The sequence below is a fragment of the Wyeomyia smithii genome, chromosome 2 (genome assembly GCF_029784165.1).
Source record: "Wyeomyia smithii strain HCP4-BCI-WySm-NY-G18 chromosome 2, ASM2978416v1, whole genome shotgun sequence".
In the NCBI taxonomy this organism is placed as follows: Eukaryota; Metazoa; Arthropoda; class Insecta; order Diptera; family Culicidae; genus Wyeomyia; species Wyeomyia smithii.
In genome coordinates this window covers 234,522,005-234,549,446 of record NC_073695.1, presented here as the reverse complement: position 1 = coordinate 234,549,446, position 27,442 = coordinate 234,522,005, and the positions used below count along the sequence as shown (strand labels likewise).

Below are 27,442 nucleotides of genomic sequence, written 5' to 3'. Positions count from 1 at the left end.
TCGTTAAGACGTTTTAATATTTTCAATGACAATAATAATCTTCGATAAACACCCGCTATAGTTATTCACACACATGCTATAACTATCTAAACAAGCGTTAAAACTATTCATACACACGCTGTAGCTATAGCTATCCATACACACGCTATTCCTTTCCATACATCCGATACAACTATCTATAAACACGCATAAGCTATCCAACCATGTGCTATTACTATCCATACATACGCTATAACTAATCATTACACACGCAGTAGCTATCCACACACAAGCTATAACTATCCGTACACACGCTGAAGATATACACGCAATAGCCATAATATGCTACACATGCTAGTGTCTTTCACACGCTATAGCTAGCCATACACACGCAACAGTGCCATCCCTATCATCGCAAATGTCATAGCAATACAGATGCACATACGCTATATGTGCACACTGCACACACACCCAACGTTTTCACCCAACGATATCTGAATTAGATTACCGCTGGTGGGGTCCAACTCAGATCGAAGGAGCACCGAACTGAATGAAGAAATGCAGCTTCCCACTACCTCCGCCGCTGCTGCCTGATACCACCGCTTTGGTTCTGCTGCAGCTCAGTTTGGCCGCTGGAATCAGCCACCGCTGCTGATTATACAAGACCGGCCTGGTGGCCTTTCACTTGTTAACTGATGACTGCTATGAGACGACACAGGCTATTATATAGCCCAAAGCAAAAATCCATCCGCGAGCAAACAAGAAGCGAGCTTGTGATTGGTTGAATGTGCACGACTTTTAACACAACTTCTAACTAGTTTAGTATCGAAAACATATTTAAATTATTATATGACAATCTTGCGCAATATTTCCCCTATCAATCAAGCCATTGGTGTTTAGAATCTGTTCAGTGGTAATGATAAAAGAAGCATTTTAAAACGGTGTTGAAACACCTGTTGCAGCTACCGAAAGCGAGCTCGTTATTGGTTGAAAGCTGTGAGACTGTTTACAAAGTCAGATCGGTTGTATCCGTTAGTGTCGACTGTGCTTGTGAAGAGAGGTGGTGATTGGTTGCTCGGTATGATTTAGACAATCGATGTGATTTATCAATTTTTCAATAGTGTATCTCGAACAATAGGTAATTTTTGTTACATAAATTCAACCGTAAAAGAATTTCTGATCGGTTGATGCCAAAACCTCGAAATTCTGAAAAGAAATGACTGATATATAAGCGCTCAAAACCTGACCACTTTTCCCTGGTTTTTCCCGGTTGAATTACTAGATTTTCAAATTCAGGTGCCTAACTTCGATATAGACGTTAGTCCAACGTCAAAAATTTAAACCTCGCTCAAAAAGGAAAAATGAAGAGTTCACTTTCAATAATGAAAAACTGTAAAAACCAATTTCGATGATATAGATCTTTTCTGTTTTATTTTCCTGAAGGTAAAAAGTAGAATACTATGAATAACTTTAAATGTATTATTTTCACAATTGATTTCATCACAATGACACAGTTGGTTTTCTTCCACGGGATCTTCCAGTGTACCGTGTAACGGAGAATTACGCTCCCTCGTACGGTTTTGCTTTTCCATTGTTACAGTTAACAATCAAACTCTATAGTTGTGGTACACGTGAAGTAGGAATACAGAAGTGATAATAAATAGTTTACCGTTTTATTGGCTTATACACTAAGATTTGAAACTCTACTGATTTCTATTGTGAGTTTTTGCTTTGGTATGCTTAAATGTGTTTATAATTAATGACTAAAAAAGACCAGAAATTGTTGGTCGAGTTCCGGAAAAAGTTGGCGAGATTATTGACGACTCGGACTTGCCGAAATAAATAAAAGTTGGTGGCAACTGATAAATAAAGATGATTTGGTTGATTGAGAGCTGGGAAAGGAAGGTGGTTATTAATCTCGCCATTTTCCCGGTCTCAAATACATCTATAACCGCTAATGCTAAAATATTTAAAAACATCTATATTCTATACTGTGGTTGCTGCTATGGCTTAAACGAAGGAAGGTTGTTTCGTTCCAAAACATGATTTGCTGTACCGCTTTTGTTGTCAACTTGGTTTTTAGCTGGTATGTTTGATACCACCACTGAGAGTGTCTGAATTGATTTTTCCCACGGAATTGGTGCTGAGATTCATCGGGGTCATCGGAAGCGAGAGTGCCTTACAGCGTTTCGCATTCCGGTGCATTAAATAGTACGATTTATGTTTGAATAGTTTGTAGCAAATTTCACACTGAAATAGGTTTCCACGGTTGTGAATGGCCTGGTGTTTGTCGTAGTCGTACTTCAGCTTGAAGCTAATATTGCACTCTCCACACTCGTACATTCGAGGTTTTCGTTGCGGCTTCTGAGGTTCCGGTTCTTGCGAGGTACTGTAGTGACTTCGAATGTGCAGCCGGAGAGTGGATCTGAAGTTGAATACTTTGGCGCATACGACGCATTTCAAATCCGAAGCTTTGTCTGCAGCTTCGTCTCGGCCGAACTCGGTAACTACGAATGTACCACATGCAGCATCTATCAGCGGTCCGGTTGGGGAATCGGGATTCCCCATTTGGGAAGCGCCTATGTGCGCAGGGAGTCCATTACCCAGCAGGCTCGGATTACTGCTGGGAGGGCTTGTATCACTGTACGTTTTGCTTAGCATTTCGTAGTATGCATCCTCATCAAAGTCATAACCGAGCTTGGCACGACAGCTGCTGCAGAGTGGTTCAATTTTACCACCAGTTGGAGATATCTGAAATTACATTAAGATAAGCTAGCAGTTTTTGAACAACATCGCAGTATGCGGAACAGATTTTCAACCACTTGGTAAGTGAAATATGAATAGGAAATTGAAAATATTGAGAAAATCATAGTTCTTACTACGGGCTCACGGAAGCGAGGGGTAACTAAGATCTAACATAGAGCTTACCTCTATTTTGGCAATTTTAAATACATTATCAACTATTCGCTTTAACTCTTCCGGCGATTCGGTTTCGATGGAGCCCAGTTCTTCGTACGGCTGCAAGCACATGAGACACTTCCGACCAGCGGTTTCCGTTTCTACGTCCTCAGTGCCGTTTTTCGGTGCTTTCTTGACGTGCGACTCATGGCTACAATAGGAATATGCCGTCAATTTGAAACCAGTGTTCCGTAAATTACAATACCGCCGAGCCAAAATTCATTCTCAAGGGTTGAACAACGAGAAAACTAACACAAAGAAATGAAACAGTACGCAATACTGGCGCGCAGTGGTATGTGGAGTAGGAAAGAAGAACGAACGAACGAGTGGTCAAAGCGAGTGTGTGGAGAGAAAATTGATTTCGACATCTTTGTTCTCCTGCCTATGGCCCAGAGCTAGGAAAATTTTGCTGAAAATTTTGATTCACACTTGCCTGGTCTGGTGCTGCTTCACATCCATCACCGGTGAGTGGGTGCGCGCCACAGCAGCTATCGTGTGATAGATTTGGCTCGTTTAAATGGCTTAGTGGTTGGTAAATAAACCACAAAGTCACGGCACTGTTGGGTCGCGTTTTTCTTGCTGTGTTGAATGCTTGTATACTGTGGTGACACTGTCGCTTGTACATAGGGAAAAATCTCGGTTTTTTTTCTTATAAGAAAAAAACATTGTAGGTTTCCCTTGACAGCACCACTACCGGCTGTTGTAGTGTTTTCATTCAAATGTTTCAAATGAAATATTGCATTGAAAAATTTCTGAATCATCTTTATTAAAAGATTTTTGTTTGTTCAGTTATGCATTTACCCATTTAAAATACTGTAAGTTTTCACTCCATCAATTTTTCTCTGTTCGCTCCACTCTTTCGGGTGCTTTTTCTTTCGATGAGAACATAAATTAGATGACGACTTGAATTCTTGTTCACAGTGTACGCATGAGTACAGAAGTTGTCCAGTATGAGTTGCCATATGTTCCTAAAAATGATATTCGAATCAATACCAAAAATTTATATTTTACCTTAAAGAAAAAAAGCACTCAGTGTTGAGCAGTGCTGTTCTGCTAAAAAGCAAGCCACTTCTTAGCGACGCTAAATTTTAGATAGTGAACTGTTAAACTAACTTACCTTTAATACAAGTGCCCGCTTGAAAGCAAAGCCTTTTCGCAGATCGTACACTGGTATGATCTCGCTTTTAGGTGTTGATTTTGTATGTGGTTTCGCAGAGCATGTGAGTTGGGTGATTTTTCCCCACATATTTCGCACTCGGTAGTTACCTCCCGATGTATCGCCAGGTGTTTTCGCAGTGAGTTCGTATTTTTCATATATTTACCGCAAACTGTGCACTGAGCTCTTTCGGTATTCATGTGGTCCGATCGGTGCACTTTCAGAGCCGCTTTGGTTTTGAATGTTTTGGAACAAATATCGCATAGGAATTTGTCGTGGGAATTTACGTGTATGTTACGAACATGATTGCGAAGATTTGCTTTCGTGCTGAACTGTTTCCGGCATTGATAGCATGTGAATATGTCCTGCGATTGGCTTTTCATCTTATGATTAACAAGATGCTGGTTAAGCTGATGTTCCTTTGCGTATTTCTTGTAACACAGCTCACACTGGAACTGTTTCTGTTCGTCTGGAATGTACATCAACAGTTTGTGTTCGTGAAGACTTTGCTTAGATTTGAAATTTTTTGTGCATTCTTTGCACTGAAAGGATTCAGGATTGATGTGAACTGTTAGGTGCTCCTTAAGCCGGTATAGATAGGTGAAGCGTAAATTACAGCACTTCACGTATCCATTCTGGTTGTGTGCCCTGCTGTAGTGCTGTTTAAGTAAACGGAAGGATTCGAATTCCTCTGAGCACACTTCGCAGATCATCCGACAGTGCAGGAGAATTTCATCGTTAGAAATCGTTACTGTCGAGTTCTCTTCGCTTTCTTCGCTAGTGGTTTTCGAATCAGCGTTGCTGTCTACGGTTTTGTCGTCATTTGCGAGCGCAGTTTCCTCGATTTGCAGCTCTTCCTCCCGCTTAATGTCAATGCTATCAAATTCCACCAGGAAATCATGATGTTCCGGCTCTGACGATATTTGTCTATTTTCAGCTTCTATCTTAACTTCCAGAGGCCTATACAGTTGCTCAACTTGACAGTAGAATAGGTGAAATGCAAGTAAATCATTCCAACATTCCTCACAAATTCGAAGATTTTTCGTATCTTCTTCCTGAAAAAGTTTCACTAGAAATTTGAGTTCTATTCGAAACAAATACTAAATTTACCTTAAACCAACAGTGTTTTACAATAACCTCTCCAACGTGAAGCGTTGACAATTGTTCCGGGAAACCATCCGCTGGTTTGATATTGTTTTGTCCCTTCTTAATTTGGCCACAAAAATTGCAATGTTGCTCATTCAATTCCATCCCGTTGTTGTTTGTTGACTGACAGTTCATCTGACATTCAACTGGGTGCGCCAGCAGGGGGAGTGACTGTTAACAACTTTCGTTTTTTGTTGTGTTCGGCTTTCGTTTGCCACTGTGTGTCATTTAATTGACACCATGAACCTGGTGGTTATCTCACAAAAACAAACCGAATCGTCACTTCACTGCTGTCTGCCATAACATTTGGATTTTTTTTCTTATGTAAGTTTTAAGGATACAATTTTGTCAGTCGATTCCAGTTAGAATCACTTCTATCCACTTCTCGCAGTGTCAATACAGCCATCATGATGTTGCATATGTTTGCTAGGAATGTTTGTGCCGTAAATAGATTCGTTGCTGTTGAGACAAACTTGGCACATTCCATCAGCACCTCGAAAATGCGCTTCGTCACATCTACTGCAGCAGAGGGACAAGAATTGCAGGTAATAATTTCAATCGCTCATCGAAAAAACTATGAGTAAAAGTAACTTAAAAATTTTCCATCTTGTAGCTCACCTATTTGACCGAAGACGACAAGCAAGGTATCGCAATTTTGGGTTTGAATCGTCCGAAGGCGAAAAATTCCTTCAGTCAATCGCTTGTCGATCGTCTGTTGCATTCCGTGGATGTGCTGGCGCACGATAAGAATGTTCGCGTGGTTATCCTGCGCAGCCTTGTACCGGGAATATTCTGCGCTGGAGCTGATTTGAAGGAGCGTGTCACGATGAGCCCCCAGGAAGTGGGACGATTTGTCTCGAAGCTACGGCAGATAATGTCCAGCATCGAGCATCTGCCGGCGCCGGTGATTGCCGCGATTGACGGTCCAGCTCTGGGAGGAGGTTTGGAAATGGCACTAGCTTGCGATATGAGGGTTGTGTCCAGTAAGGCCGTCCTTGGGTTGGTTGAGACAAAATTGGGAATAATTCCCGGAGCAGGCGGTACTCAACGTTTGCCTAGAATTTTAAACCCAGCCATTGCCAAGGAATTGATTTTTACCGCTAGACAGGTTAATGGCACTGAAGCGCACGCTTTGGGAATTGTAAATCACGTCGTGCCATCCAACGACACAGGAGATGCTGCTTTTTTGAAGGCGTTAGAATTGGCAATGGAAATTGTACCGAACGGACCGATCGGAGTGCGTATGGCTAAGCGTGCGATTGATAAAGGATTACAGGTTGATTTGGCTACGGGATGCGCTATTGAGGAAGCCTGTTACGCACAAGTTATTCCCACTAAAGATCGCTTGGAGGGCTTGAAGGCTTTCGCGGAGAGACGGAAACCAAAGTACATTGGAGAGTAATGGAAGAACCTCACAAAAGCGACTCGTTATGTGATACGAAAGTGCATTTATTCGGGCTTCCCAAGGTCTAGCCTCTGTGCTAATTTTTATCGATTTTTGTTATATACAATAAATGCTTTTAAGATGCAATATGAAATCTTAGGTTTTAAACAATTCTATTAATTGGCGCTTGGTATCTTCTGGGGATGTAACTTTATGTCCGATGGTCCTAGGGTCCGAAAATATTTCATGATCATTTCCGCCAGGATCAGTCTTGTCTCCAAAGAAATGAATTTCCTTAAAGCTTCAATAAAAAAATGATTAATATTAGCTTTTTAGTTATTAAAATTTAAGTGCTCTTACTTAGTGCCCTTGGTCGCATGTCGAAGGCAGTACGTCTTATCCCAACCGTTCGGGAAGACGTCGATACTGATCTGTCCGCCAATACTGTAGGTTAGGTCGACTCCTTGGAACTCTTTTTTCAACACATCAATCAGCTGCTTTCTGATGTGATTTTTGTTGTCATACTCGTAAAACTGTTTCCGCTCTTCTGTTGAGCAGTTTCTTCCTATAGGACTAACATTAAGCATACCGTTACGAAATTCAATAAATGTTCCCCGTTTGACTGGAATGTCTAGTTCTGATAAATATTTCAGCACAAAATTGATGAACCTTTTTATCACGTCTTCGCCCAAATACTGACTGATAGATACCTTCCCGACTTCAGCTCCTTTTTCGTATTGAACCAATCCGTTCTCCGGAAAAACATAATCGAATTTGTCCAGGATTTCCCGTCCGCTCAGCTGTTCGAACATTTTTTCCAGATCGGATCCTCCAACCAAACCAATCGTAGCTCGTGGTTGAATTTCCTTATAGAGAAATTCCTTGACATCATTTTCGATCACAGCCCGTGGTTTCGTCAGCGTTCCATCCACGTCGAATAGCAACAGGATCTCCTCTCGTTTCAGAGCCATCTTCAACACTCAAACCGCTTTGGTGTAATGAATCACAGGTACTAATCGGATTTTAGTCGTGACCCAGTGATAAGCCCTGTTAAAGGGTACAACGACGTTGTGAACCTACCGGGTAAACAATGACTAACACATGCTCGTTCGCATACTGCTGCAAAACTGTAAACATTATTCTGCTGTTGCAGACATTGCCTACGTGTAGCGATCTGACAGCTTGAAGTGAAGCGTGGCAGCAGGCCCTTTCTCGACTCAGTGAGAAAAGTTTCGCCAGTCTCACTGATAATTTCATGCTCATGTTGTGTGATGTCGAATGATTGGGCTGACCAGATTTTCTCTGGGGAAAAACGGGACAAATAAGTTCGGGAACTGTGAAGTTTGAGTTTGTGAAATTATTATTGACCAAATTTAAATATGTAAAAAACTATTCATTGCTTTGATCGCGTTCTGTTGCCTAACATGGTCTCAATTGGCAATCGCGTTTATGATAAATAGGACATTCCAGTGGCGCGGTATAAGAGTGTACAAAATGAATCAGTAACTTCCACAAATTCAAGGCAGCTTAGAAGCTTGTTTTCCATTTTGAGAATTTTCAAACGGTTTGTAACTGTCACGGTGCTCATTGAAGCTTCACTCGAAAATTTTCTCAAGGAGTATCCAAAAATGCCAAAAAGACGGGACAGTTAAACTGGTCCTAAAAACGGTACTGTCCCGTTCAAGACAGTACGTCTGGTCAGCCTACGAATGATGTTTGTAATTTAAACTAATTTTAAAAAATAGGTTCTTGTGGATGATTATATAATATCTTTTTTTTTTTTTTGACAATTTAAATTGTTAGTTTCTTACGGTGGCGAACCAGTAATGTAGTCTTAAATTTTTTGTTCAGTGGGATAAAAATTTACTCATATTGTCTATGGTGAAACTGGAGCCGGCCCGCCGTTGAGAGCAACGACCTCTTGTGAGTGAACAACTTAAATCTATTTTTCATGGTTTTTTTATGTTCACTCTTCGCGTGTACCTCGGGTGATGTGATCGTCTGCGGACCGCGAGTGATTTGCTTTTAAGCTAGTTTTTGAATCTCAAATTTTCAAGTTGCAGAAACAAAGTATTTGTATAATCCATCTGACAATAAATAGTCTTAATGAATAAATAAACTAGCTAATCACATTTCTAACTCTATTTACAAAATATCGGGTTGGTTCGTCAAATTCAAAGTGCTCTTCAACATCAGTAAAGCTACGAACACACGCTGTGAACGGTTCATTATTTCCAAACCAAGTAATAAGTATTCGGATTTTTTACTTTTTTACTCAAAAGTTAATTTGAGTATTTTTTCAATTTCAAGTTAAGAAGAAAAGTCTAATTCCAATGGTGCAAAGCTCTTGATGACTTACTTTCTTTTCAAATGCATTTGTTTTAGAGACACATATTTCAAAAATCGCAGTTAGGAAAAGGCCACTCATAAGTTATGAGTCATAACTGCTTTAAGCTAATTGCCGGTAAGGTAATCTTTGAATGGGATAAGTGTTCTCCTCGAGAGGTTATTAAATTAATGCGCTTCTTTGAATACGGTGAAACACAGTTTGCGCTAGGGCCACGTGCCGGTAAGCGATATGTGCAGAGACCAGGAGCCAGGTCATGAGTCCGTTTCCTACTTTCGAAAAATCCTATTTGTATCAATGATGTCTCGATTTTTCATTCCTTTTTTGAGACATCCTTTGCTTAACAGCCATTTTTTTTTACACGGGGAATACATACCTCGTAAAAACGCGAAGAAAACTGTGTTAAGCCGAAAATTCGCGTAAAAAAACGTGTTATTTCAAAAATCCGCGTTTTGTTAATTCAAAAATCCGCGTAAAGTAAACCACCAAGAAAGGCTTTCGAAAAAACCCGAGACGCTCTAGGACCAGTATTTAAAATTGTCTTTTTTGACGGTCATTTCGGATCTTTGGGAGGGTGGAAGGTTTTTTTTACACAGTTTTTTACTAAATAAACACTTAGATGTTTTTGGTTCCCAACTTGCGTCACTTCAGGTATCCACGTAAAAAAAATATAGGTGAAGCTTGCCATTTACATCAAGGAATTAGGGAAAATTATCAATCGTTTCATCCAAACGAGTCGAGGGTTACAGAGTCCGCCTTGGTAAGCGGATGGTCGTGGGTTCGAATCTTAATAGAATCAGGCCATTTGGTGGTTGCCAACGGACCTTTCCCTCAATCTGAATTCTACAGTACCTCTGTTGACTCTCCTTCTAACAAAAATTAGTCCCTGTTATAATCAAACTGGTGTGAGTAACGTATGAAAATTCTCTCCAGGGAATTGTGATTAGGCGATATTGTTAGGAGGGACAGAGGGTCGGTATAGTAGAGTAGTAAGCTTGAAACGGAAAGGTAAAACTTACACACAAGCACGGATATGAATGATAAGCGTATCACTTACTTCAATAGTGATACTGCCAATTATATGAAGTGCGGAGTACAGAAAACACTTGGGCAATATCACAATAGATCTAATCTCTGGTCGCAGTGATGAGCTCACACAGGAAAAAAAAATCCAAACGAGTCGGTTGAGAATAGTCAGTAGATCAAACTCGAACTAATTTCTATTTTTAACAACGGCTTTTACGGCCGTCAACATTAAAGCCGCGGTTTATTTTTCCAAATCTGTATCATATTTCCAGTTCGCTTATTTTTCGCACACATTGTCTGCCCTAATAAACCAGATCAAACTCGATTAAGTTTTGCTTAAAAATTAATAAACTTTTCACGTTTTGAATGTTTTTGCAATTTTTTTTGACAGACTGATTGTAAAATTACTGATTTTTAAATTATTTATATTTTTATTTATCCGAATAATTATACAATTGTCCTTCTATTAAAGAGCCGCTTTAGCTTCGAACCACTTATAAAGCATGATGCTTATACATGGTGTACCACAGGGAAGTACTTTATGACTTATGTTTTATGTACGACATTTCAAGTGTTTTTCATCCGTTTTTTGCTGAAACTAGTGTGTTTGGTGTAAGTGGTTGCTGCAAGCTGTAGAGGCGCTCGTGTATGCATCAATTTCAATGGATTCAGTAAGATAAGTACAAACATTGTTCGATTCCGTTATGTGTTGATATTCGAACTCATACCCAGTGAAAAATATTCGATGCCCTTTCTTACGTCGCACTGAAAGTGCAGGAAAATGTCGCGTGTGTTGATTGCAATATCGTTAAGTGACATTTCTCGTACATACACTGGCAAACGTGTATAGAGTTCTGAAACGTCTCGTAAAATGGTCTATAGTCGTGTAGGGTCGTTTCTGTTTCGCTTGTCCCGTGAATCGCCGTATTTCGATGCTCCGATTTTTCCACTTTTTGTCGATAACGTTTGTGATTGTGATAGATGCGTGAACGTGTGGTTGAACTGTTTGGATGATTTAATGCGGCGAATGGTTGTAGAAAGGAGCGACACGTCTGTGCAAGCGCTGCACAGTGGGGAATCGCTGGCCATCGACCCAAAAATTAAAATGCGAATTTCATTTCAATTGTATTTTTCCTATAGTTGTATACTATTGAGGTGTCAGAATCCAAATTTTTAGAGCATTACGACAAAATTTGAATTTTCTATGATTTTTCAAAGTGTACTGAGTCAGCGTTTTTTAGCGTTTTCCTTGAAAAAATGCAATGTTGCGAAATTTGCTAGTGCCTCAAGGGTAACTTGTATCTTGATGACGTCTAAGGAAAAGTTGTCTGTAAAATAGTGGAGAATAAATCCTCATCATTGGATAATGTATAATCTCATTGAAATACTCAAAAAATTAGGCGGAATCAAAAAATTACGTATTTTTTGCATAAAACAGCGTTTTAAGTTTAGACGGCAGGGTTTGGCACTATTGGCACTAGTTTTAAACGATAGCTTGGAAAAAATGCTTTCAAGAGCATCTAGTCCGATCCTGCGCAGAGTACCCTTCTTCCGAAGAGAAACAACAAGTGTTCGGCACATATCGGATTTTAAAAATGTAAATTTAAATTGCACACTGCAAACAGTCAACAGAATAACGAATGGCTCGTATTAGTCTGATAATAACAGCGTTTTCAAACATGTTTCAGTATGATTAATCACACTGTTTTCATATTAACAAGTTTAACCCTTCAATATTCCGATATTTAACGCAGTATTGAATACTAATCATTGTTTATGTTTCGTATCACCAGCACTGAGTACCAAAATCATAATTTAAGTTTGTATCATACCAGTCACATGTAAAAACAATCATGTAAACACAAGCCATGACATAATAAATCGCCTGCTAATTTCTACAGAACAAATAGTGAATTATTATTTTGGCGTTAGAAACTGCATTTTGAAAATTCTCCTTGAAGATATTAAAACTGTATTAAAAATGAACACAAAAATAAGGATGAAGGTGGAAGTGAATAAAAAGAAGAATGCGATAAAAAGACGCAATTTAATATAGTCACTTTGAAAAAAAAAAAAAACAAGTCAAAAGTAATTTTCATCACGAAGCATATTTTTCAATTGATATTTTTTTTTTATTTTTTTAATAACTAAATAATATTTTTATGTTTTTTTATGGCATATGTAAGCCTTTCAAGTATCATGCATTTTGTTCTCCAAAAAATTGAAACCGACGTAAAATTTTCCTCGTATAATATATATAAAAAACATGAAAATTCCCCTGGCGTTAAAAATACACATTTTCATGCAAAAATAACATCAAAATCGGACTCAGCGTTCCAAAACTATATAAAAACCATGTATTTTCCATGATTTGAAGACATTTTTTTGCTTGGCCAGCATTTGCTTTCATTTGCACAACAACAAATATTGATAAATTGGTCTGATAAATGTTCATCACTTTTGTTTTTGATCACTGATCATAGCTCATAACTATTAGGCAGAATAAACGAAAGTGGTTGGTGGCAATACAGTTGCCACTGCCTTATTAAGGGGTAATCTCACATTACATGTACATGATCATATCTATATTGTTACAATAATCCAATTAAATCATGGTCACATCACTTATCAAAGTGAATCCTGATCAAAACCCCACCCCACTAACAAAAACTCCTTTCCTTGGTCTTTGTAGGGATGGGATGTACACTGAAAAAACTGCGCACGCTCCATCCAAGTGTTTCATCAATTGGATATGAAAATGAGTCTGCATTGTTATTTGTAGTTTTTTTTTCATCGAATTCAATATATTTTCACTTTCGTTTCAAGTTGTCGCACACATCAACTTACATCCATGAGCCGCACTTCATTTACGTATGATTCCAACATCCCTTTCAAGTGGATTGCGCTTGAATCTGCCCCACTGTTTCATCACAGTGATTATCATGTGCGGAACACTTTCAGATGATTTGTTTTGTTTTTATATGTCAGTCAAATGATTGTGCTGAAAAGTAGAAAGACGGCGACAGATGTCAGCGGGTGTCATACGACTTAGAAGTTCGACGATTTTCCGGACTAAATCTGTAAATTTTTGCAAGGTAAGTGATTTATGTCACGTAAAAGAATCGAATTCTAATCTTATTTCGTCCTTCCAGCACAAGATCATAGAGATTCTGATGAAAACATATGAATTCTATATGTTTTGGCCAATAGGGCGAATTCAAGTGCAAAACACTTTATAATATCGTGTCGATTTCTTTCAGTGTAGGTATGCTCGGTCCCTAACAAAACCAAGACTACATTCTAATATTCCTTCCTTATTGTAGGTTTTGTGCGGGACTGGCACTACTCGAAAGGCATAGTTCCAAGAGAAACGGGATTGGAAAATTATAGTTTAAAGTTAGTTTCACCACATCCACGAAAACTATGAGCAAGTTAAAATATCTTTTTATCTTCTTGATTTGAATTCCAAAGACACATCAGCATATAACTCATGTTTATTGTGAATTTTGAAACAAGTCTTTGTGAAATAAAACTTAACCGTGTTTGGTATCGTTTGGCATAAAAATTTCAAAATGTAAAAAAATTGAGTTATGCCGGTGTTACACGAAACCGATGATATCCCCACCTGACTGTAAGGACGTGGCCGGCGCGGCACCGCTATTGGCCTATAAAAAATCAAGTGCATCACTGTGCATCAAAGTGAGAGGGAATCACCACTCCCAGTCGTTCTTTCAGTGGCTCGGACCCATTACGGAGTCCGAGTAGTAGCAACCATTGATATGTACAATCAGAACTAAGTTAAGCTAGTCCTGTGCGCCGTCACGCCGCGCCGCCGCCGCCGCCGATGGTTTTGGGTCGGCGCGCCGCCGAGGAAATTTTTATCGCGCCGATAGTCATTTCTTTGCTGGTTGTTAAATTGTTCGTTTACTTGTTTCTTAACCATTCTTATTTCTTTTTTGACATCCTGTCAACCCGGATGAACATATTTTTAACTATTTATTTTGAATTAAAAAACCGAACATGAGAGCGTACACATTTTACGCAATATTTTGGAAGTGGTAATTAGTGTCACGCCGGTACACGCCGCCGCCGCCGAGAATTACCAACGGCGTCACGCCGGCGCGCCGATCGCCGCCGAGGTAAAATGTTTTCTACGCCGCCGCCGCCGATGATGTGGTCGGCGCACAGGTCTAAGTTAAGCTATTGTATGGCCAGTAAGTTGTACGGTTAATTCATATCATTATTTGCGAATAAGACTGTGTCGCTTTAAAAATAAATCGACTACTTCTAGGACAAATCTTCTGTATAAATCAATTATTCCTATTGAAAATAAAGGAGGTTAAAGATCCTGTTAGGTGAATCGAGTTATGTTTTTTTTTATCTACCGCATTGAATTTTCATCTATCGTCTTATCTTCTAAGCTTAAATTATGGTTGTGCAGAGACATTTGAGTGACTCACTTGATTGATCCTCCGCACCAACTTGAAGGAACTACGTATGATGTTACACAGCGTACTCGTTTGAATGAATCCGTACCGGTTCGTTAATTTCCGGTGCGACCAAGCCTCATGCCTTATCAAACATCAAGTACATTATCGTGTTTTTTGTTATTCGTTCCGACACCTATCCCACTAAAACGACGGTTGAAGTGCCATCGCTGAGATACAGATAAGAGATTCTTGTACAGCGATTACGCTGGTAATTACTTTCTACCGGTTGGGGAGAGGGTTGGTAACCAGTAACAGTAACCCAGTTGCCGGCGAATCTCGTCAACAAAAAGAAATGTATTTGATGAAATTGCAGCTAATTATAGCGATTTCGTAAACCACCGAAGAGACCAACCATCGCCAGCCACGTCTGGGTTTGGTGGTATAAAAGTGATCAGCAAGTTTCTTCTTTGTGTTTTATGGGATGCTCTTGTCAAAGTACTCATTTGTGGAGTGGCGAGAGTTTCGTTACCTCACTGATCCAGTGCTTCTCGATGCTTTTTGTTGCACATGCCTGCATTCGAAAATATATGCTGTAGACCAGTAGCAGAGACTTAGGGACCATTCATTAATGATGTCACGCGTTTAGGGGGGGGAGGGGGTTTCAATTATTGTGACATTTTGTGACATATGGGGGAGGGGGGGTTAGCCTGAGTGTGACATCACATTTCAACTAAAAAAAATAAATAAAAAAGTCACATACCTGACCACAGAGATCAACTCAGAACTATTTATAATATTTGCATCATTCATTTATAGTTTTACGATCCCTTTTTTTTGCTTAAGATTTGCTTTAGATAAAATAAATGACAATTTTTTTCTCGCTAATTGTTCATTAATTCTGTTTTACCGTGCATGTTCATTCATGAATGACAGCGCAATTTCATTAATTTTTAGTGTCTCTCAATTCAATCAATACAAAAATTTGGACAAAACGTAAATGAAAATGCTTGATTATTGTAACATGTGGAGAAGATTTGGATTGCGAATTGATTGAAGAAGAGGAACTAAATATTGATGGTTTTTCAAAAATTAGCAATGATGCTGCAATTATTGTCTCGGCTTGCTATGTCGTCGATATGCGACTCCATCAGCAGCATCCTCGGACTAAGAACTAAACGCCTTTTCTAGTTATCTTCTATAATCTTCTTTTCCTTTAGATTCAGTTTTTCTTTCAGTAAAATCGTTCTTATTCAATTATCACCAAAGAAGGGGGAGGGGGATATAAAAACGTGACGTAACTAAGGGGGGGGGGGGGTCAAGGAAGTTGTGACAACTTGTGACAAGGGGGAGGGGGGGAGTTAATTTGTTCCAAATTTTGCGTGACATCATTAATGGATCGCCCCTTATGGATGGGTACATTGATCTTTGGCGTGCCCGATGGTCTCAGCATCGAACGTGATACTAGACATTGTTGCAGCCTTTCCTTCCTGGTTACGATCGATGTGCAGGACTGCCACATTTTATGTGTGATTTACGTTGCATCACATGCAAATTACAGAGTTTCAATCTTCTTTGCTGTGATTACGAATCGCCACAAGTCAATGTTATTAGCTTTGATTTTTAGTTTTGATTCCCTAATGAGTAACTGGAGGGCAGTAGAACAGATTCAGTATTGGAAATTGGTAGTAGAAACTGGTACTGGTTCCCTGAGCTGCGTGGGCAGGTTTAACACAGTTTCATTGTCCCAATACATGTCTGACCTCGAATCGCTCGCCTGCGGCATGCTCGCGTTCGTCACTTCTAATCGATATCGTTTATCAACAGCAAACACTCATCAATATCGTCAAAGTTAAATTATTAATAAATCGGCGACAGCCATTAAGCTGATAGCAAATACTCAACAATCACAAAGTGATTCCCAGAAGGAACCTATGTATGTTGTGACAAAGTATTCAAATGTAAACAAAATGATGTAATCTACCAGACCGGAATTAGAACAAAAAGTTACCCTAAAAGTTACACAAAGCGTAATCTGCTGTTGGCAAACTGCTCACAGTTTCCTCGTCATCATCACCAAGAGCATCACCCAGCAAGCCGTTTGATTGTTACCGGCATCCACCGGCGAGCGAAGAATTGTTCCTTTCACATTTTGTCAAGTGTACACCCGAACAGACCTACAGGTCTACGAGTACAGGCACCGGTCACAGTAGACTAGTTTTCACTTTTTCTTGATGTCCTTGACATTTTTTATTCACAGTCTACCGTTGTTGCTGGTGGCGGTGACGCCAATGCGCCACCCTTTTACGTGTTGCAAAAATAAAGATCGAGTATTCCAATAAACCCGAGCCAATTGTCTGTAACATAGGTACGCTAGGGTGACTCAATTTTTTAGTCGATTAGTTTGCAAACATTCACGTCAGTTATTTGTTAAAGTATCTTAAATTAAAGGTAATCCAATCGTAAAAGGACTAACAGATTAATTGTAAATCTTAAATTAAAACCTTTGCTTGTAACTTGTAGAGGTAGTTGAGAATATACGACAGAGCAGGAAGGTAACATCACATAACTTAGTCACTACATCAATTTTTACCGATTTTCCAGGTCCGAACATGACCAATGCTTTGGAACAGGACAAAAATTTAGAATTTTTTAAAAATAAAATTTACTCAAGTTTTCATCGTACTAAATAGCTCATTGTAGGATCAAGAGTAGATTCTTCAAATACAGCCTTATCAGCCGACAAACGTTAAAACGACGACGTAAAGGGAAGAGTTCTACAAGCTCCTTGAGAAAAGTATGGAGAATACCCACAGCACGATCGGAGGCCTCACATTACCACTAAAGACAACGGTTTGGGGCTAGTGAATTTTATTGCGACCTGTTTTGCTTGTCTGAACTTTCGGAACCTGCAGTAGAAATGCCTGCTCCACATGCTAATCAGCTGTACGATTCAGGCGTCATCTATGCACGGTCTTTTCGGCAACCAAATATCGATTATGATCACTATCTAATGATAGACAAGATTTGCGCCCGGCTGTCCAACTTATTTCAATCGAGATCGAAGAATAAGATAGGTCTGAACACCCAGAAGCTATTAGCGGCAAGAGTTGCAGCAGAGTACATTCGAGAAGTTGATGGACGGATCGATGAACTAGTTAAAGTGGACCTGAACGAGCAGTGCAAGCACATCCACGAAGCGGTCAGTGGAACAGCGCAAGTGGTGATAGGCATGGCAATGGTAGGTTTCATACTAAGTGCCTGAATATGACAGAAGTACTAACATGTCAGTAGCAGCAAATTGTGTGACGCGTCTGCTGTGGAAGAAACACCGAGAAGCTAGAGCTGCCGGAAAGAGGCTCCACCCCCGTAAGAAATGTGAGCACTGCGATCGTGGCCTCGAGGGGGAGGAAAATTGCTTCACCGGATACGACACCATGAGTTTCTGAAGAGCCATTAATGAAATCAGGAACTGAACTGTGCCAGTTCCTGCAAAACAAGAAGGAAAACCTAATTACCTATAAGTCGCAGGTGGCCAGGCATTGAAAACAACACTTCGAAGTGCTGTTGAACGGTGAGGAAGGTAGGTGACTCGACTCGTTGAGGAAAACAAGAGAGAAATTGTGAAGAATGGACAAGCTGTGGATACGCCACTCTTGGACAAGGTCATACTTGCAGAGTGCTAAAGAACCACAAAGCCGCTGCGAAGAACGGCTTACCGGCCGAACTTTTCAAAGTCGTAGTGCAATTTAACTACCTGCGGAACAGTTGAAAGAACTCATTAGGGACATAGACTCGACTGTAGCAGCTATCGAGGCATGTTCCATTAACTAAGGTCGTTGCAGGAATCTTGTTGTTGGTGAATACCAATACGGTTTGGGAGTGGGACGATCTACAACGGAGACAAATCCTCGACAGATTTCGAGACCACTTGCAGAAATATCATCTGTTTATAGACTTCAAGGCGGTGTACGATTCAGTGAAACGCAACGAGTTGTGGTAGATTATGGATGAGGTTTCTCAACAAAATTGATTAAGCTGATACGTGCGATTCTTGATCGTTATACATCAAGCGTCGGGAAAGCGGGAAATTTGTTGGGCGCGTTTGTGACATTGGATGACGTTGGAGGTTGCTCTGCAGGAGCGGTACAATCATCACGAAGTCTCAGATGCCTTTCTAGGCTTCACGGCCGACATGGACATCATTGGTGTTAATCGTAGAGCTGTTGAAGAGGCTTTTATGGCATTTAGAAGGAAAGCTGCGAGAGCTGAACACGCCATAAACATTGCCAAAACAAAGTACATGGCAGCTAGCGGAGAGCGTGGTAGTCCTATTAGGATACTTTTGAAGTGGTTGATGAATTTGTTTATCTTTACACTCGTGACGTTTAATTACGAGGGGAGCCGCGAGGTGAAGAGTCGGATTGCGGCAGTAAACAGGGCTTATGGATTGCGCAGCTAGCTTAGGTTCCGCAGCCTACAGATCCGCATGAAATTTGTGTTCTATTGGACGCTGATCTCCTCGTTGGCGCTCTACGGACATGAATCGTGGACGAGGAAGGAGGTCGATCGGCGAGCGCTTGATGTCTTCGAGCATAGAACCCTGGGATCAATACTCAAATGAATAAAACACGGCAGGTTACACTGGGCTGGCCACGTAGCACGTATGGTAGATGAACGACCTGCAAATATAGTATTCAGCAAAGAGCCGGATGAAGGCCAAATGTTTTGAGACAGACCTCGCATGTCGACGAGAATACCTAACAGCGGATGTAAGGAACGACTGGAAAGGAGCAGCCCAAAACGGAGTTTCATGGAGGCGTATTCTGGATTCGGCATAGAGTCTCTATAATTTGTTGTCATGTGTTCAAGTAAAGTAAGAAGACAAAATAAGATAATTTGAGTCAGCCTCTGGGCATCATCCTGATGTTATCTAGGTACCGGAAGTCGCCAGCATTCATTTGGCCTATGGGCATCATTTTGGTTCGAGAAATATCCGTATTGGGTATTTATCATTTAGGGCTGCATTCCAGAAACCGGTAGACGCCATCTAAAAACCTAAAATGAGCTATGGGCACTATACCGGTTCTAGAAATGGCTTTAACGACCATTGGAGGACATATTACAGAATCGAAAATCGCCATCTTGGCCTTCAAAACGGCATCTGGGGTCGATTTCCGGCCTCTGTACATCATCCCGATTGCGGAAATATTGATATTGGATGATATATGGCCATTTTGTCAGCTCTGGATGGTCGAAATTTGTCGAATAACAAAATCTATTGAAAATTCACTCAGTTATAAGTATTTGAATTTTGACATCTTTTTAAATTTTCATCTTACTTTCCTATACTGCCCATAAATGCATAACAATCCCATGTGAATTCTCATAGCTTCTTTACGTATACTCTGGAAAAATCACAAGGAAAAGCTATGTTTGTTGCTATAATGATGAAAAAACATAAATTTTAGTCAGTCTTATATTACAAATGTATTTTGAATTTTTGTTTTTTTTTGTTGAATCAATAGGACGGAAATGCAGTGGTTTACCTGCGTCTACTGCGTTTTTGTAAGTTCTACGTTTTTGGCAGTATGACTCTTATTTGTTTATGGGCAGCATAGCGCAACTTACTTAAAGACGTAGTTCTACTTCTAAAAAATTTGAAAAAAAAAATAGTAATTTACTTTCAACGTTTATTTTTTCTCAATTTCATTCTTACTCCTTACTAAAATCTCAAAATCATCTTTTTACCACTGCACAACGGTCTAGAAACCGAATGTAGAAGGAAATTTAGGTCTCCAGCTCGATATATTGATAATTTGTAGAGAAAAACTTTTTTCTACAAATTTATTTTCGATGATGGAGCGTTTTTTTTTAAATATATTGAAAATTGTTTAATTTTCAACCAATTTAAGTTGAAAAAACACCGAATTTCTTTATTTGAATATTTAAGTGAGTTTCGTGCGCGATTTTGCTCGATTCCGTCAATAATCACAGAAAAACCAACAGTTTGCCCATTCGTTGCTTGTATATGATCGTGTCGTAAATCGATGTAGATGTCGTTCGCTCGATAAATATCGCGATTGTTCTATTGACTACGCAATGTATATCTTTGACCGAATCGCGTCTACCGAAATGCGTGTGGATTTTAGGACTTTTGGGAATGGTAATAGACAAATACTTAAAAACCTTAATAGCTACGAGCGGCGGATGGTTATCGCGCGTGACGCTTGCATAGATTCGCGGTGTTTGACAAAAAAGATACTCATCGTTCGCCTTCGTATTGATTTAAATTCTCGTGCAACATCATTCCAATCGGTCACTTACCACGGTGACACAACCATTTCTTTCCGTCGCAATTGTGGAGATGCAGAGGTAAACTTAGTCTTCGACAAAAACGACTGCTACAACTCCTATCTTTTAATCTCCTTCCTCACCCTAACGGCCGTAAGGACGTGGCCGGCGCCGTTAGCGATCTATACGAAGCTAAAAGTACTAAATTGTTCATTGAAGATGGTAAACTTATCCCCTAGTTGACATATACGTGAATCTCTGTGCAACTTTACTAGTTCAGATCCATAACAGAGGAGCAGCTACGAAATGTGCGGTCGTCAAGCTTAAGCGCAATCCGCGTAGAAACCGCGTTAGTTGAAGAATCCGCGTAATGAAAACCGCCAAGAAAGGCTTCAGAAAAAAAAAACCGAGACGCTCTATGACCAGTATTCAAAATTGTCCTCTTCGACGGTCATTCCATATCCTTCGGAGAGCGGAAGGTTTTTTCCTGCTAAGTTCCCAACCCTGTTAATTCGAAAATTCGCGAAAGGTTTTGAATTGACGCGTAAAAAACCGCGTATATTAGAAAATCCTCATAAAATAAATCTGTGGTAAAAAACGCGTGAAAAAAAACTGTATATCGAATAAAGCCGTGTTTAATGGTCACTCCATTCCGGAACTGGTCTCCCAAAGTGCTTCAATTGTAATTGCGGGAATTGATCTTCGTCGAAAATCATCAAACCAGTATATTGCCGTAATCGATAGGGAGGCGTGTTCCGAAATAAGGTGACCATAAAAACAGTTTTTTAAAGATTCATAACTTTTGAACCAGTTGAGCGATTTTCGATCTTTTTAGATCCATTCAAAAGTAATTATTTCTAGTTTCCAGAAAAATCAAATCTATGTGCTTTCAAATGCAAAAAATATAAAATTATTATAGCTTTTGTCTTGTTTTCTATTTGATCTTTTTTCGAACTAAATTTCTATTTTTAACAACGGCTTTTAACCGTTAACATTCAAGTTCATTAAACAGACAATGTGTGCAGCAGGGGAAGCGAAAAATAAGCGAACACGAAATATGATACAGATTTGGAAAAATATACCGCATCCCGGCGGGTATATTTTTCCAAATCTGTATCATATTCCCAGTTCGCTTATTTTTCACTTCCCCTGCTGCACACATTGTCTGCTTAATGAACTTTTAATTTGAATTTTTTTTTGAGATACAATTTTTCAAAGATTTTATGAAAATTTTTATCTACTAAAACCTACACGCTTTTTTAATGATAAAGCTTGTTTTCTCCTCGGTGCTACATTCCGCTATCGGAACTTGATCTTTTGTATATTATACACAGACTTCACGACCAGCTATTAGTGTACAGGACAATTACGGGGTTTACTCCACGATCACACTCACACCAACAGTCTCTCTCGAGCCGGGATTCGAATATACGTTGACCGGCTTTTTAGGCCTGCATTTTACCTCGAGACTAATTTGAAGGATTTGAATTAAAATGATTAAAACACCTGCGTTTTGTATTATCTAGTCGAAGGTTAATACATATCAAAAAGGCTTATGTTTTGTTTGTATAACTGTGACCTTATGCATATTTCATTATTTTTGACGTAGGACTACGTCTATCTGAAAGTTAGGATCCTGAATTTGAAAATCTAGTAATTCTATTAGGTAAAATCAAGGAAAAGTGGTCAGGTTTTAAGCGCATATTTTTTTCTTGGTGTTCATGGCTCGACAGCGGCCAGTGCAGCTTTCAAAAATGTTTTTCTTCCCTAGCTATCCTCTTCTCTTCGATGCGCCTCCTTGTTTCCAATTACCTGACGAAACCTTGATATAAAAGATACTATTCAAACATTTCGCCACACCATTTTCATTCCAAAACCGTACCAGTGGCATACGGACGCTAGGTGCTAGCCGTTGGAAGGGGGAAAGACAAAATATTACCGGTCATCTCGTGTCGGGTTTCACCCGTAATCAAAAACATCATATCAAGAAGACTGGGAACTCCGCCTAAAATTGAGCGACAGATTTGACAGTGCAATCTTTTGAGTAAAAGTGGAACTGACGCATGTTGGCGATGCGAATGCAAGCTGAACGCCCAGGCTGGACTACCACATACGCACACTCTGTCTTCGCAGCGATGTAATTACCAGCACTTTCAGAGCAAACTTCCACCTTGACTAAATGGAGTGCGCTGTTTGATTTACCACTTGTCATTTGTATGGGATCGATCCAGAGATGCCAGTCTTTTTTGATATGATGTTTTTGTCGTAATGCTGGTGGCTGTTAGTAGTACATGGTTACTGCAAAAGTACTAAAATGCCTGTAATTCTGCCCGGAATAACCTGGGAACAAGTGTCATCAGCAACTGGCACCTTTTAGTGCCTCAAATACAGAATACACCGAATTCGCTAATTCTAATGTTTGTCTTGTCATTACAAGCTATGAACAAATGCTTTTCTAATCAGGTTTAAGGTTTTATTTATATATTTTATTCATATTAATTTTTGTTCAAAGCGCTCTAATGTCTCAGCAAATAAAAATGCACTGTTAGATAAAAAAATTAGAATAATACCGTAGTCCTACGTCATCCGGTTGTGTCTTTGATACCACCCGACGAGTTGTCGCCAAAATTTGAATTCTGGAACTTGTTTATTGCAATTTAGCAAATTCCAAAGAACTGCGGATGAAGGCCAGCACTTGTGATCACAGTAAATAAAAATGTTAGTTTTCCTGCAAAACGTAGAAGCAATATTCGGTTTTGATCGAATTCAGAAACTTAATCGTCTACATAAGAACTGCAAAATGAGAGCAGTTTTCTTTTTTTTTATTTTTTTGTTTATTTGTGTAAAAACTCTTCTGACTAATGTTTAGGTATATGTATTTGAGCGCGCAGAATAAAAGGTCAGCCTAAACGTTTGAGATGGCGAATGGCTTCTGATATTGAGGAAGTTTACAAACCGGTCGGATCATTTTTTTTTTTTTTTTCATTTGATCTGATATTGTTGCTGGTTCCTGCTCGCTGGCGTCGTTTTCTTAAACTGGTCTCGAATTATTACGAAAGATTACATTTATTGGCGTGGCAAAAAACCGGCAGCAACAGGTATTCTAGCAAAGTTAGTGACGTGGAAAAGAATGGGGGGAGTGACTTCAACAAAGTAATCTCTTGTTCGTGTAGGGGTTCGCCACAGAAGGCAGAATCACGAAAGGCAGAATCATGAAAGGCAGAACTCTATGACCGTACACACAAGGCAGAATATTTCAAAAGGCAGAATTTCGAAGGGCACGAAAGGCAGAATCACTGAGAGCAGAACCTGACTCACTATAGCCAAGTGCGTGATGGAAAATTGGTGCGAATCCTGGTCACGGTATCAAAGCTGCTACTTTACATTTATTATTTGATATTATTTGGTAACCAGACATAATAACTGGTCACACAGCAATGACCAGTTTTGATGGAGGTGCAGTTCAAGCCTAATTATCAGATCCGAAACGCGCAAACTGGTTTGGCTCAGGTCCTAAAGACTCTCATGGCATCGCGGAGAGTAATCTTTCGATGTTAGGTATAACTTACACTAGACTCAACGGCTTGATGGTTATAATTAACATAAAACAGTTCATGCAGCGGAGACGCATAATCGAGGGCAAGGAACCGAGGGGACACAAAGCCGCCGTGGTTTCCGCGGTCCGAGCCTGCCGCCGACCCGCCGTCGGAAGCGGCGGCATCTCGCATACAAACAACTGATCTATTGGTTTTCTAGGATTATTCAAACAGGTTTTCTTTCCCTTAGTTAAGTCCGAACGAGCGGTAGCGAGTAAGGACAGCATACACTTGGACAATAGAGTCGGTCAAAGGCCGCGAGTGTGTGTTGTTTAAAAGAAAATAGACCATTTTTTGATTCTGCCATACGTGCTCTTTGTGATTCTGCCATTCGTTATTCTGCCTTATGAAATATTCTGCCTTTCGTAATTCTGCTTTTCGTGATTCTGCCTTTCGTGATTCTGCCTTTCGATTTTCTGCCTTTCGTAGGAGACCCTCGTGTAGAAAGAATATAGAATTTAGAAGGTGGCAGGATCCTTAACAGAGGTGAATTGGAAGTTCCAACTTCTTTAGACTGGGTTTTCATGAGGAATGTTAAAAGAGTGGAAACGCGATATTCCATAATTGCAGTCTGTAGGCTGCATATTGGTAACCACTGCACAGATATCAATTCTTATGACTTGGAATGGAATGTTTATTTATGAGCGACTATCTGTAACAAGCTCCGATAATTTTGCAGCAAATAAAACATTCTTCCGGCATGGAAAGCGTGCTAAAGTAACAAAAAGCAAAAGCTTGTTGGCATTGAAACTTAATTCCAGTTCATTTGTTCTCACGCATATCTAAGTACAGTACGTTTCCCACCAAACGGTTAGCTATTTGGATATACGACTCTTCTGTGTTGATGTTCACTCCTCAACTATATCTTATCTGCATTCTAAATGCATTTGAACATTGCGTTACCATACAATTGGTATCCAAAATGAAGTTTATTACGCTTACTAGGTGCCATTTAATTTTGATGATTAATTCGACCGGCAGTAAACTGTTTTTTCATGCAACCAACACGAGCCGCCTGCTTGAGCTCGATTTTGGAATGCACAATTGAAGCAGAACCAATTTAGAACGGCAAATGTTACCCTTTCCGTTCAAGAGTGCTAGCCGTTGGCTAGCCGGACCTGATTAGGCAATTGGTGATGTTTTAAAAGTATAGTCTCCAATCAAGCAAAGGGTCCAACTTTAACGATTCGCGATGCTTTTGGACTCCGGCTGTGCTCTCTAATGGCTGCAATCTGTTTCTTTTTTTTCTTTCTTGACACGACCAAATCACCGTACTTGGATTAGCGTGGTTGCACGATTTCGGACTGCATTACCTACCCATAAGAAGTCAATGAACTTTGACCAATTTACTGTGGCACGCACAAATTCGGATCCTAGGGTGACCCGTATGTAGCGATTAGTGATTGTATAACGTTTGCTGGAGGCTGTTACATAAGGCTCAAATTTGTTTTGAGAAGCCAGTGGACGACCTCGCGAAGAAGATGAAAAACAACTTCGCTTATAAGGTCACTCGGTATCTGAATGCTTAAAATACAGGTTTTTCGTTCGGTTGGACTCTGCTTCCAGCAACTTCTCGTATAATTTAATTTCTTGTTAGTGACTAGCATTTGTTGTTTTAATATAAATGTATAATGTTCATAAGTGAGTAAAAATACGAGGATTTTACAGAAATTCGATTTAACTTAATAGGACTTTCAGGTTTGACGCTAAGCAGGAAGAAGTCTTGAAGACGGGAGAACCAGCTATAAAGCAAACAATTTAAATATCAGATTTGTGATAACCAGTAAACTTTTTTTTCTAAATTATTATTTTCCGGTACGCACCTCTTAATTCTTTGCAGTGGCATTATGTAGAAATGATCGTTATCATACGGTATTAGAAAGCTGGTTTGCTTTATTTCAAACATGTTCTGCCGTAACTTTTCAACCACTTACACTAATCTGGTGCAAGCAAATCTGTGAACTGTTTCAATAGTGCTGTTTCTTTAATGGTTCGACTTGTCTAGCCGCTCCCCCAGCAATTGTTCGGCGTTAGATTCGGTCGTTAGATTGGCGCAGGCGTCGACAGGGTTCCTTCTGATGCAATAGAGTCGCAAAATATGGATTAAGCTCCTTTTACCCTTTCGCCTGTTTTAGCTACATTCAGCGTTTTTTCACTCTTCGAGTCGAACTCTGTGGCTGCCTTCATCTGTGGGAAGTTGACTCAGCTGCTTGCTGGCTGGTATGGTGCAGCTTTGATTACTTCGACATTGCATGTTCGTGCGGCAGCCATGGGGTTATGATTTGTTTTTACGTAACCCCATCCATTACTAGCGTATTTACATATAGGAGAAATGTCAGACCGGGCGCAGAACTCGTTGTTATGAGCTGCCTACAGAGCGTTGAGGTGCGCAAAACTACCTATATTTCCGTGTCTGCGTAGTTCACGTATTGAGATTTTGAAGCCATAAATACTTAGAAAGTTTTTATCTAGAATCATTGATTGTATCGAAAAGAAATCAGACTACTATTCTAGCATATCCGGTAAATTTCCATACGATTGTGTGGGTTCTTGGGACAATGGGAAACTCGGCTCAGATAACCCAGATTACAATGAATGAAGTCGTATGCTTGAAGTGGTTATGAAAGTATTTATTGCCTACGATTATCACAATTTTAACTTATGACCGTACGGATTGTGAACCAAATTAACTAGCTCAACGTTACTCCGTCATATACAAACGTCAGGCCATACTAAAATCACTTGTTCCAGACCAATAATCACCTGAGCGATTGCCTTTTGATGTGACGCAAATATCGTGTTGCGATGACCATCACTTTATTTGTTTCGATATTTCGAATATTATCCGTCTATCTTATTTGTGAATTCTTTGAAAATTATTCGTTTGAATGTTCAGATGATTTTGAACTTAGTTAATATCAACTAGAATGCATTGTTAACAAGACTCAAAGCATTTTCTCTATTTCATCGTTTTATCGTTTGCGTTGGATAGTGATATCGAAACATCGACACCATCAACTGTTTAGCCCTTTCCGACCGAGCCCACACAATTGTGTAGGTAAAAAATGACTGATAACAAAACCTAAATCGAAGCAAATGCTATATAAAAACACTTGCTTGCTCCTTTTT

General features: G+C 39.7%; 5 protein-coding genes across 6 annotated transcripts in view; 2 read left to right on the top strand and 3 right to left on the bottom strand.

Moving 5' to 3' along the window:
• LOC129719497 (glycerol-3-phosphate phosphatase-like) overlaps positions 1-27,442 on the top strand; it is a 393,537-nt gene that overhangs the window by 293,049 nt on the left and 73,046 nt on the right. The gene's annotated exons all lie outside the window — the stretch shown is intronic.
• Positions 1,383-3,566, bottom strand: LOC129719498 (zinc finger E-box-binding homeobox 1-like). The gene is made up of 3 exons (XM_055670879.1): positions 3,371-3,566; positions 2,908-3,088; positions 1,383-2,730 (listed from the first exon to the last, which is right to left on the bottom strand). The coding sequence occupies exons 1-3, from the start codon at positions 3,394-3,396 to the stop codon at positions 2,059-2,061; spliced, it is 879 nt and encodes a 292-aa protein (XP_055526854.1). The 5' UTR covers positions 3,397-3,566; the 3' UTR covers positions 1,383-2,058.
• On the bottom strand, positions 3,679-5,435 carry LOC129719495 (zinc finger protein 836-like). Its single transcript, XM_055670873.1, has 3 exons — positions 5,204-5,435; positions 4,055-5,148; positions 3,679-3,905 (listed from the first exon to the last, which is right to left on the bottom strand). Exons 1-2 carry the CDS (start codon positions 5,372-5,374, stop codon positions 4,057-4,059), a joined length of 1,263 nt encoding a protein of 420 aa, XP_055526848.1. The 5' UTR covers positions 5,375-5,435; the 3' UTR covers positions 3,679-3,905; positions 4,055-4,056.
• LOC129719496 (methylglutaconyl-CoA hydratase, mitochondrial) lies at positions 5,410-6,794 on the top strand. Its single transcript, XM_055670874.1, has 3 exons — positions 5,410-5,563; positions 5,631-5,784; positions 5,853-6,794. The coding sequence occupies exons 2-3, from the start codon at positions 5,647-5,649 to the stop codon at positions 6,639-6,641; spliced, it is 927 nt and encodes a 308-aa protein (XP_055526849.1). The 5' UTR covers positions 5,410-5,563; positions 5,631-5,646; the 3' UTR covers positions 6,642-6,794.
• On the bottom strand, positions 6,668-7,765 carry LOC129719499 (phosphomannomutase). Its single transcript, XM_055670880.1, has 2 exons — positions 6,984-7,765; positions 6,668-6,924 (listed from the first exon to the last, which is right to left on the bottom strand). The coding sequence occupies exons 1-2, from the start codon at positions 7,592-7,594 to the stop codon at positions 6,780-6,782; spliced, it is 756 nt and encodes a 251-aa protein (XP_055526855.1). The 5' UTR covers positions 7,595-7,765; the 3' UTR covers positions 6,668-6,779.

Coding starts and splice junctions, on each gene's coding strand:
- LOC129719498 (XM_055670879.1), bottom strand. CDS start 3,396: ATGGATGTGAAGCAGCACCAGACCAG. Junction 3,089..3,370: donor GTGAAGCAGCACCAGACCAG/GCAAGTGTGAAT, acceptor TTCCTATTGTAG/CCATGAGTCGCACGTCAAGA. Junction 2,731..2,907: donor TTAAAATTGCCAAAATAGAG/GTAAGCTCTATG, acceptor ATGTAATTTCAG/ATATCTCCAACTGGTGGTAA.
- LOC129719495 (XM_055670873.1), bottom strand. CDS start 5,374: ATGAACTGTCAGTCAACAAACAACAACGGGATGGAATTGAATGAGCAA. Junction 5,149..5,203: donor TAAAACACTGTTGGTTTAAG/GTAAATTTAGTA, acceptor AAACTTTTTCAG/GAAGAAGATACGAAAAATCT.
- LOC129719499 (XM_055670880.1), bottom strand. CDS start 7,594: ATGGCTCTGAAACGAGAGGAGATCCTGTTGCTATTCGACGTGGATGGA. Junction 6,925..6,983: donor CATGCGACCAAGGGCACTAA/GTAAGAGCACTT, acceptor TTTTTATTGAAG/CTTTAAGGAAATTCATTTCT.
- LOC129719496 (XM_055670874.1), top strand. CDS start 5,647: ATGATGTTGCATATGTTTGCTAGGAATGTTTGTGCCGTAAATAGATTC. Junction 5,785..5,852: donor CAGAGGGACAAGAATTGCAG/GTAATAATTTCA, acceptor TCCATCTTGTAG/CTCACCTATTTGACCGAAGA.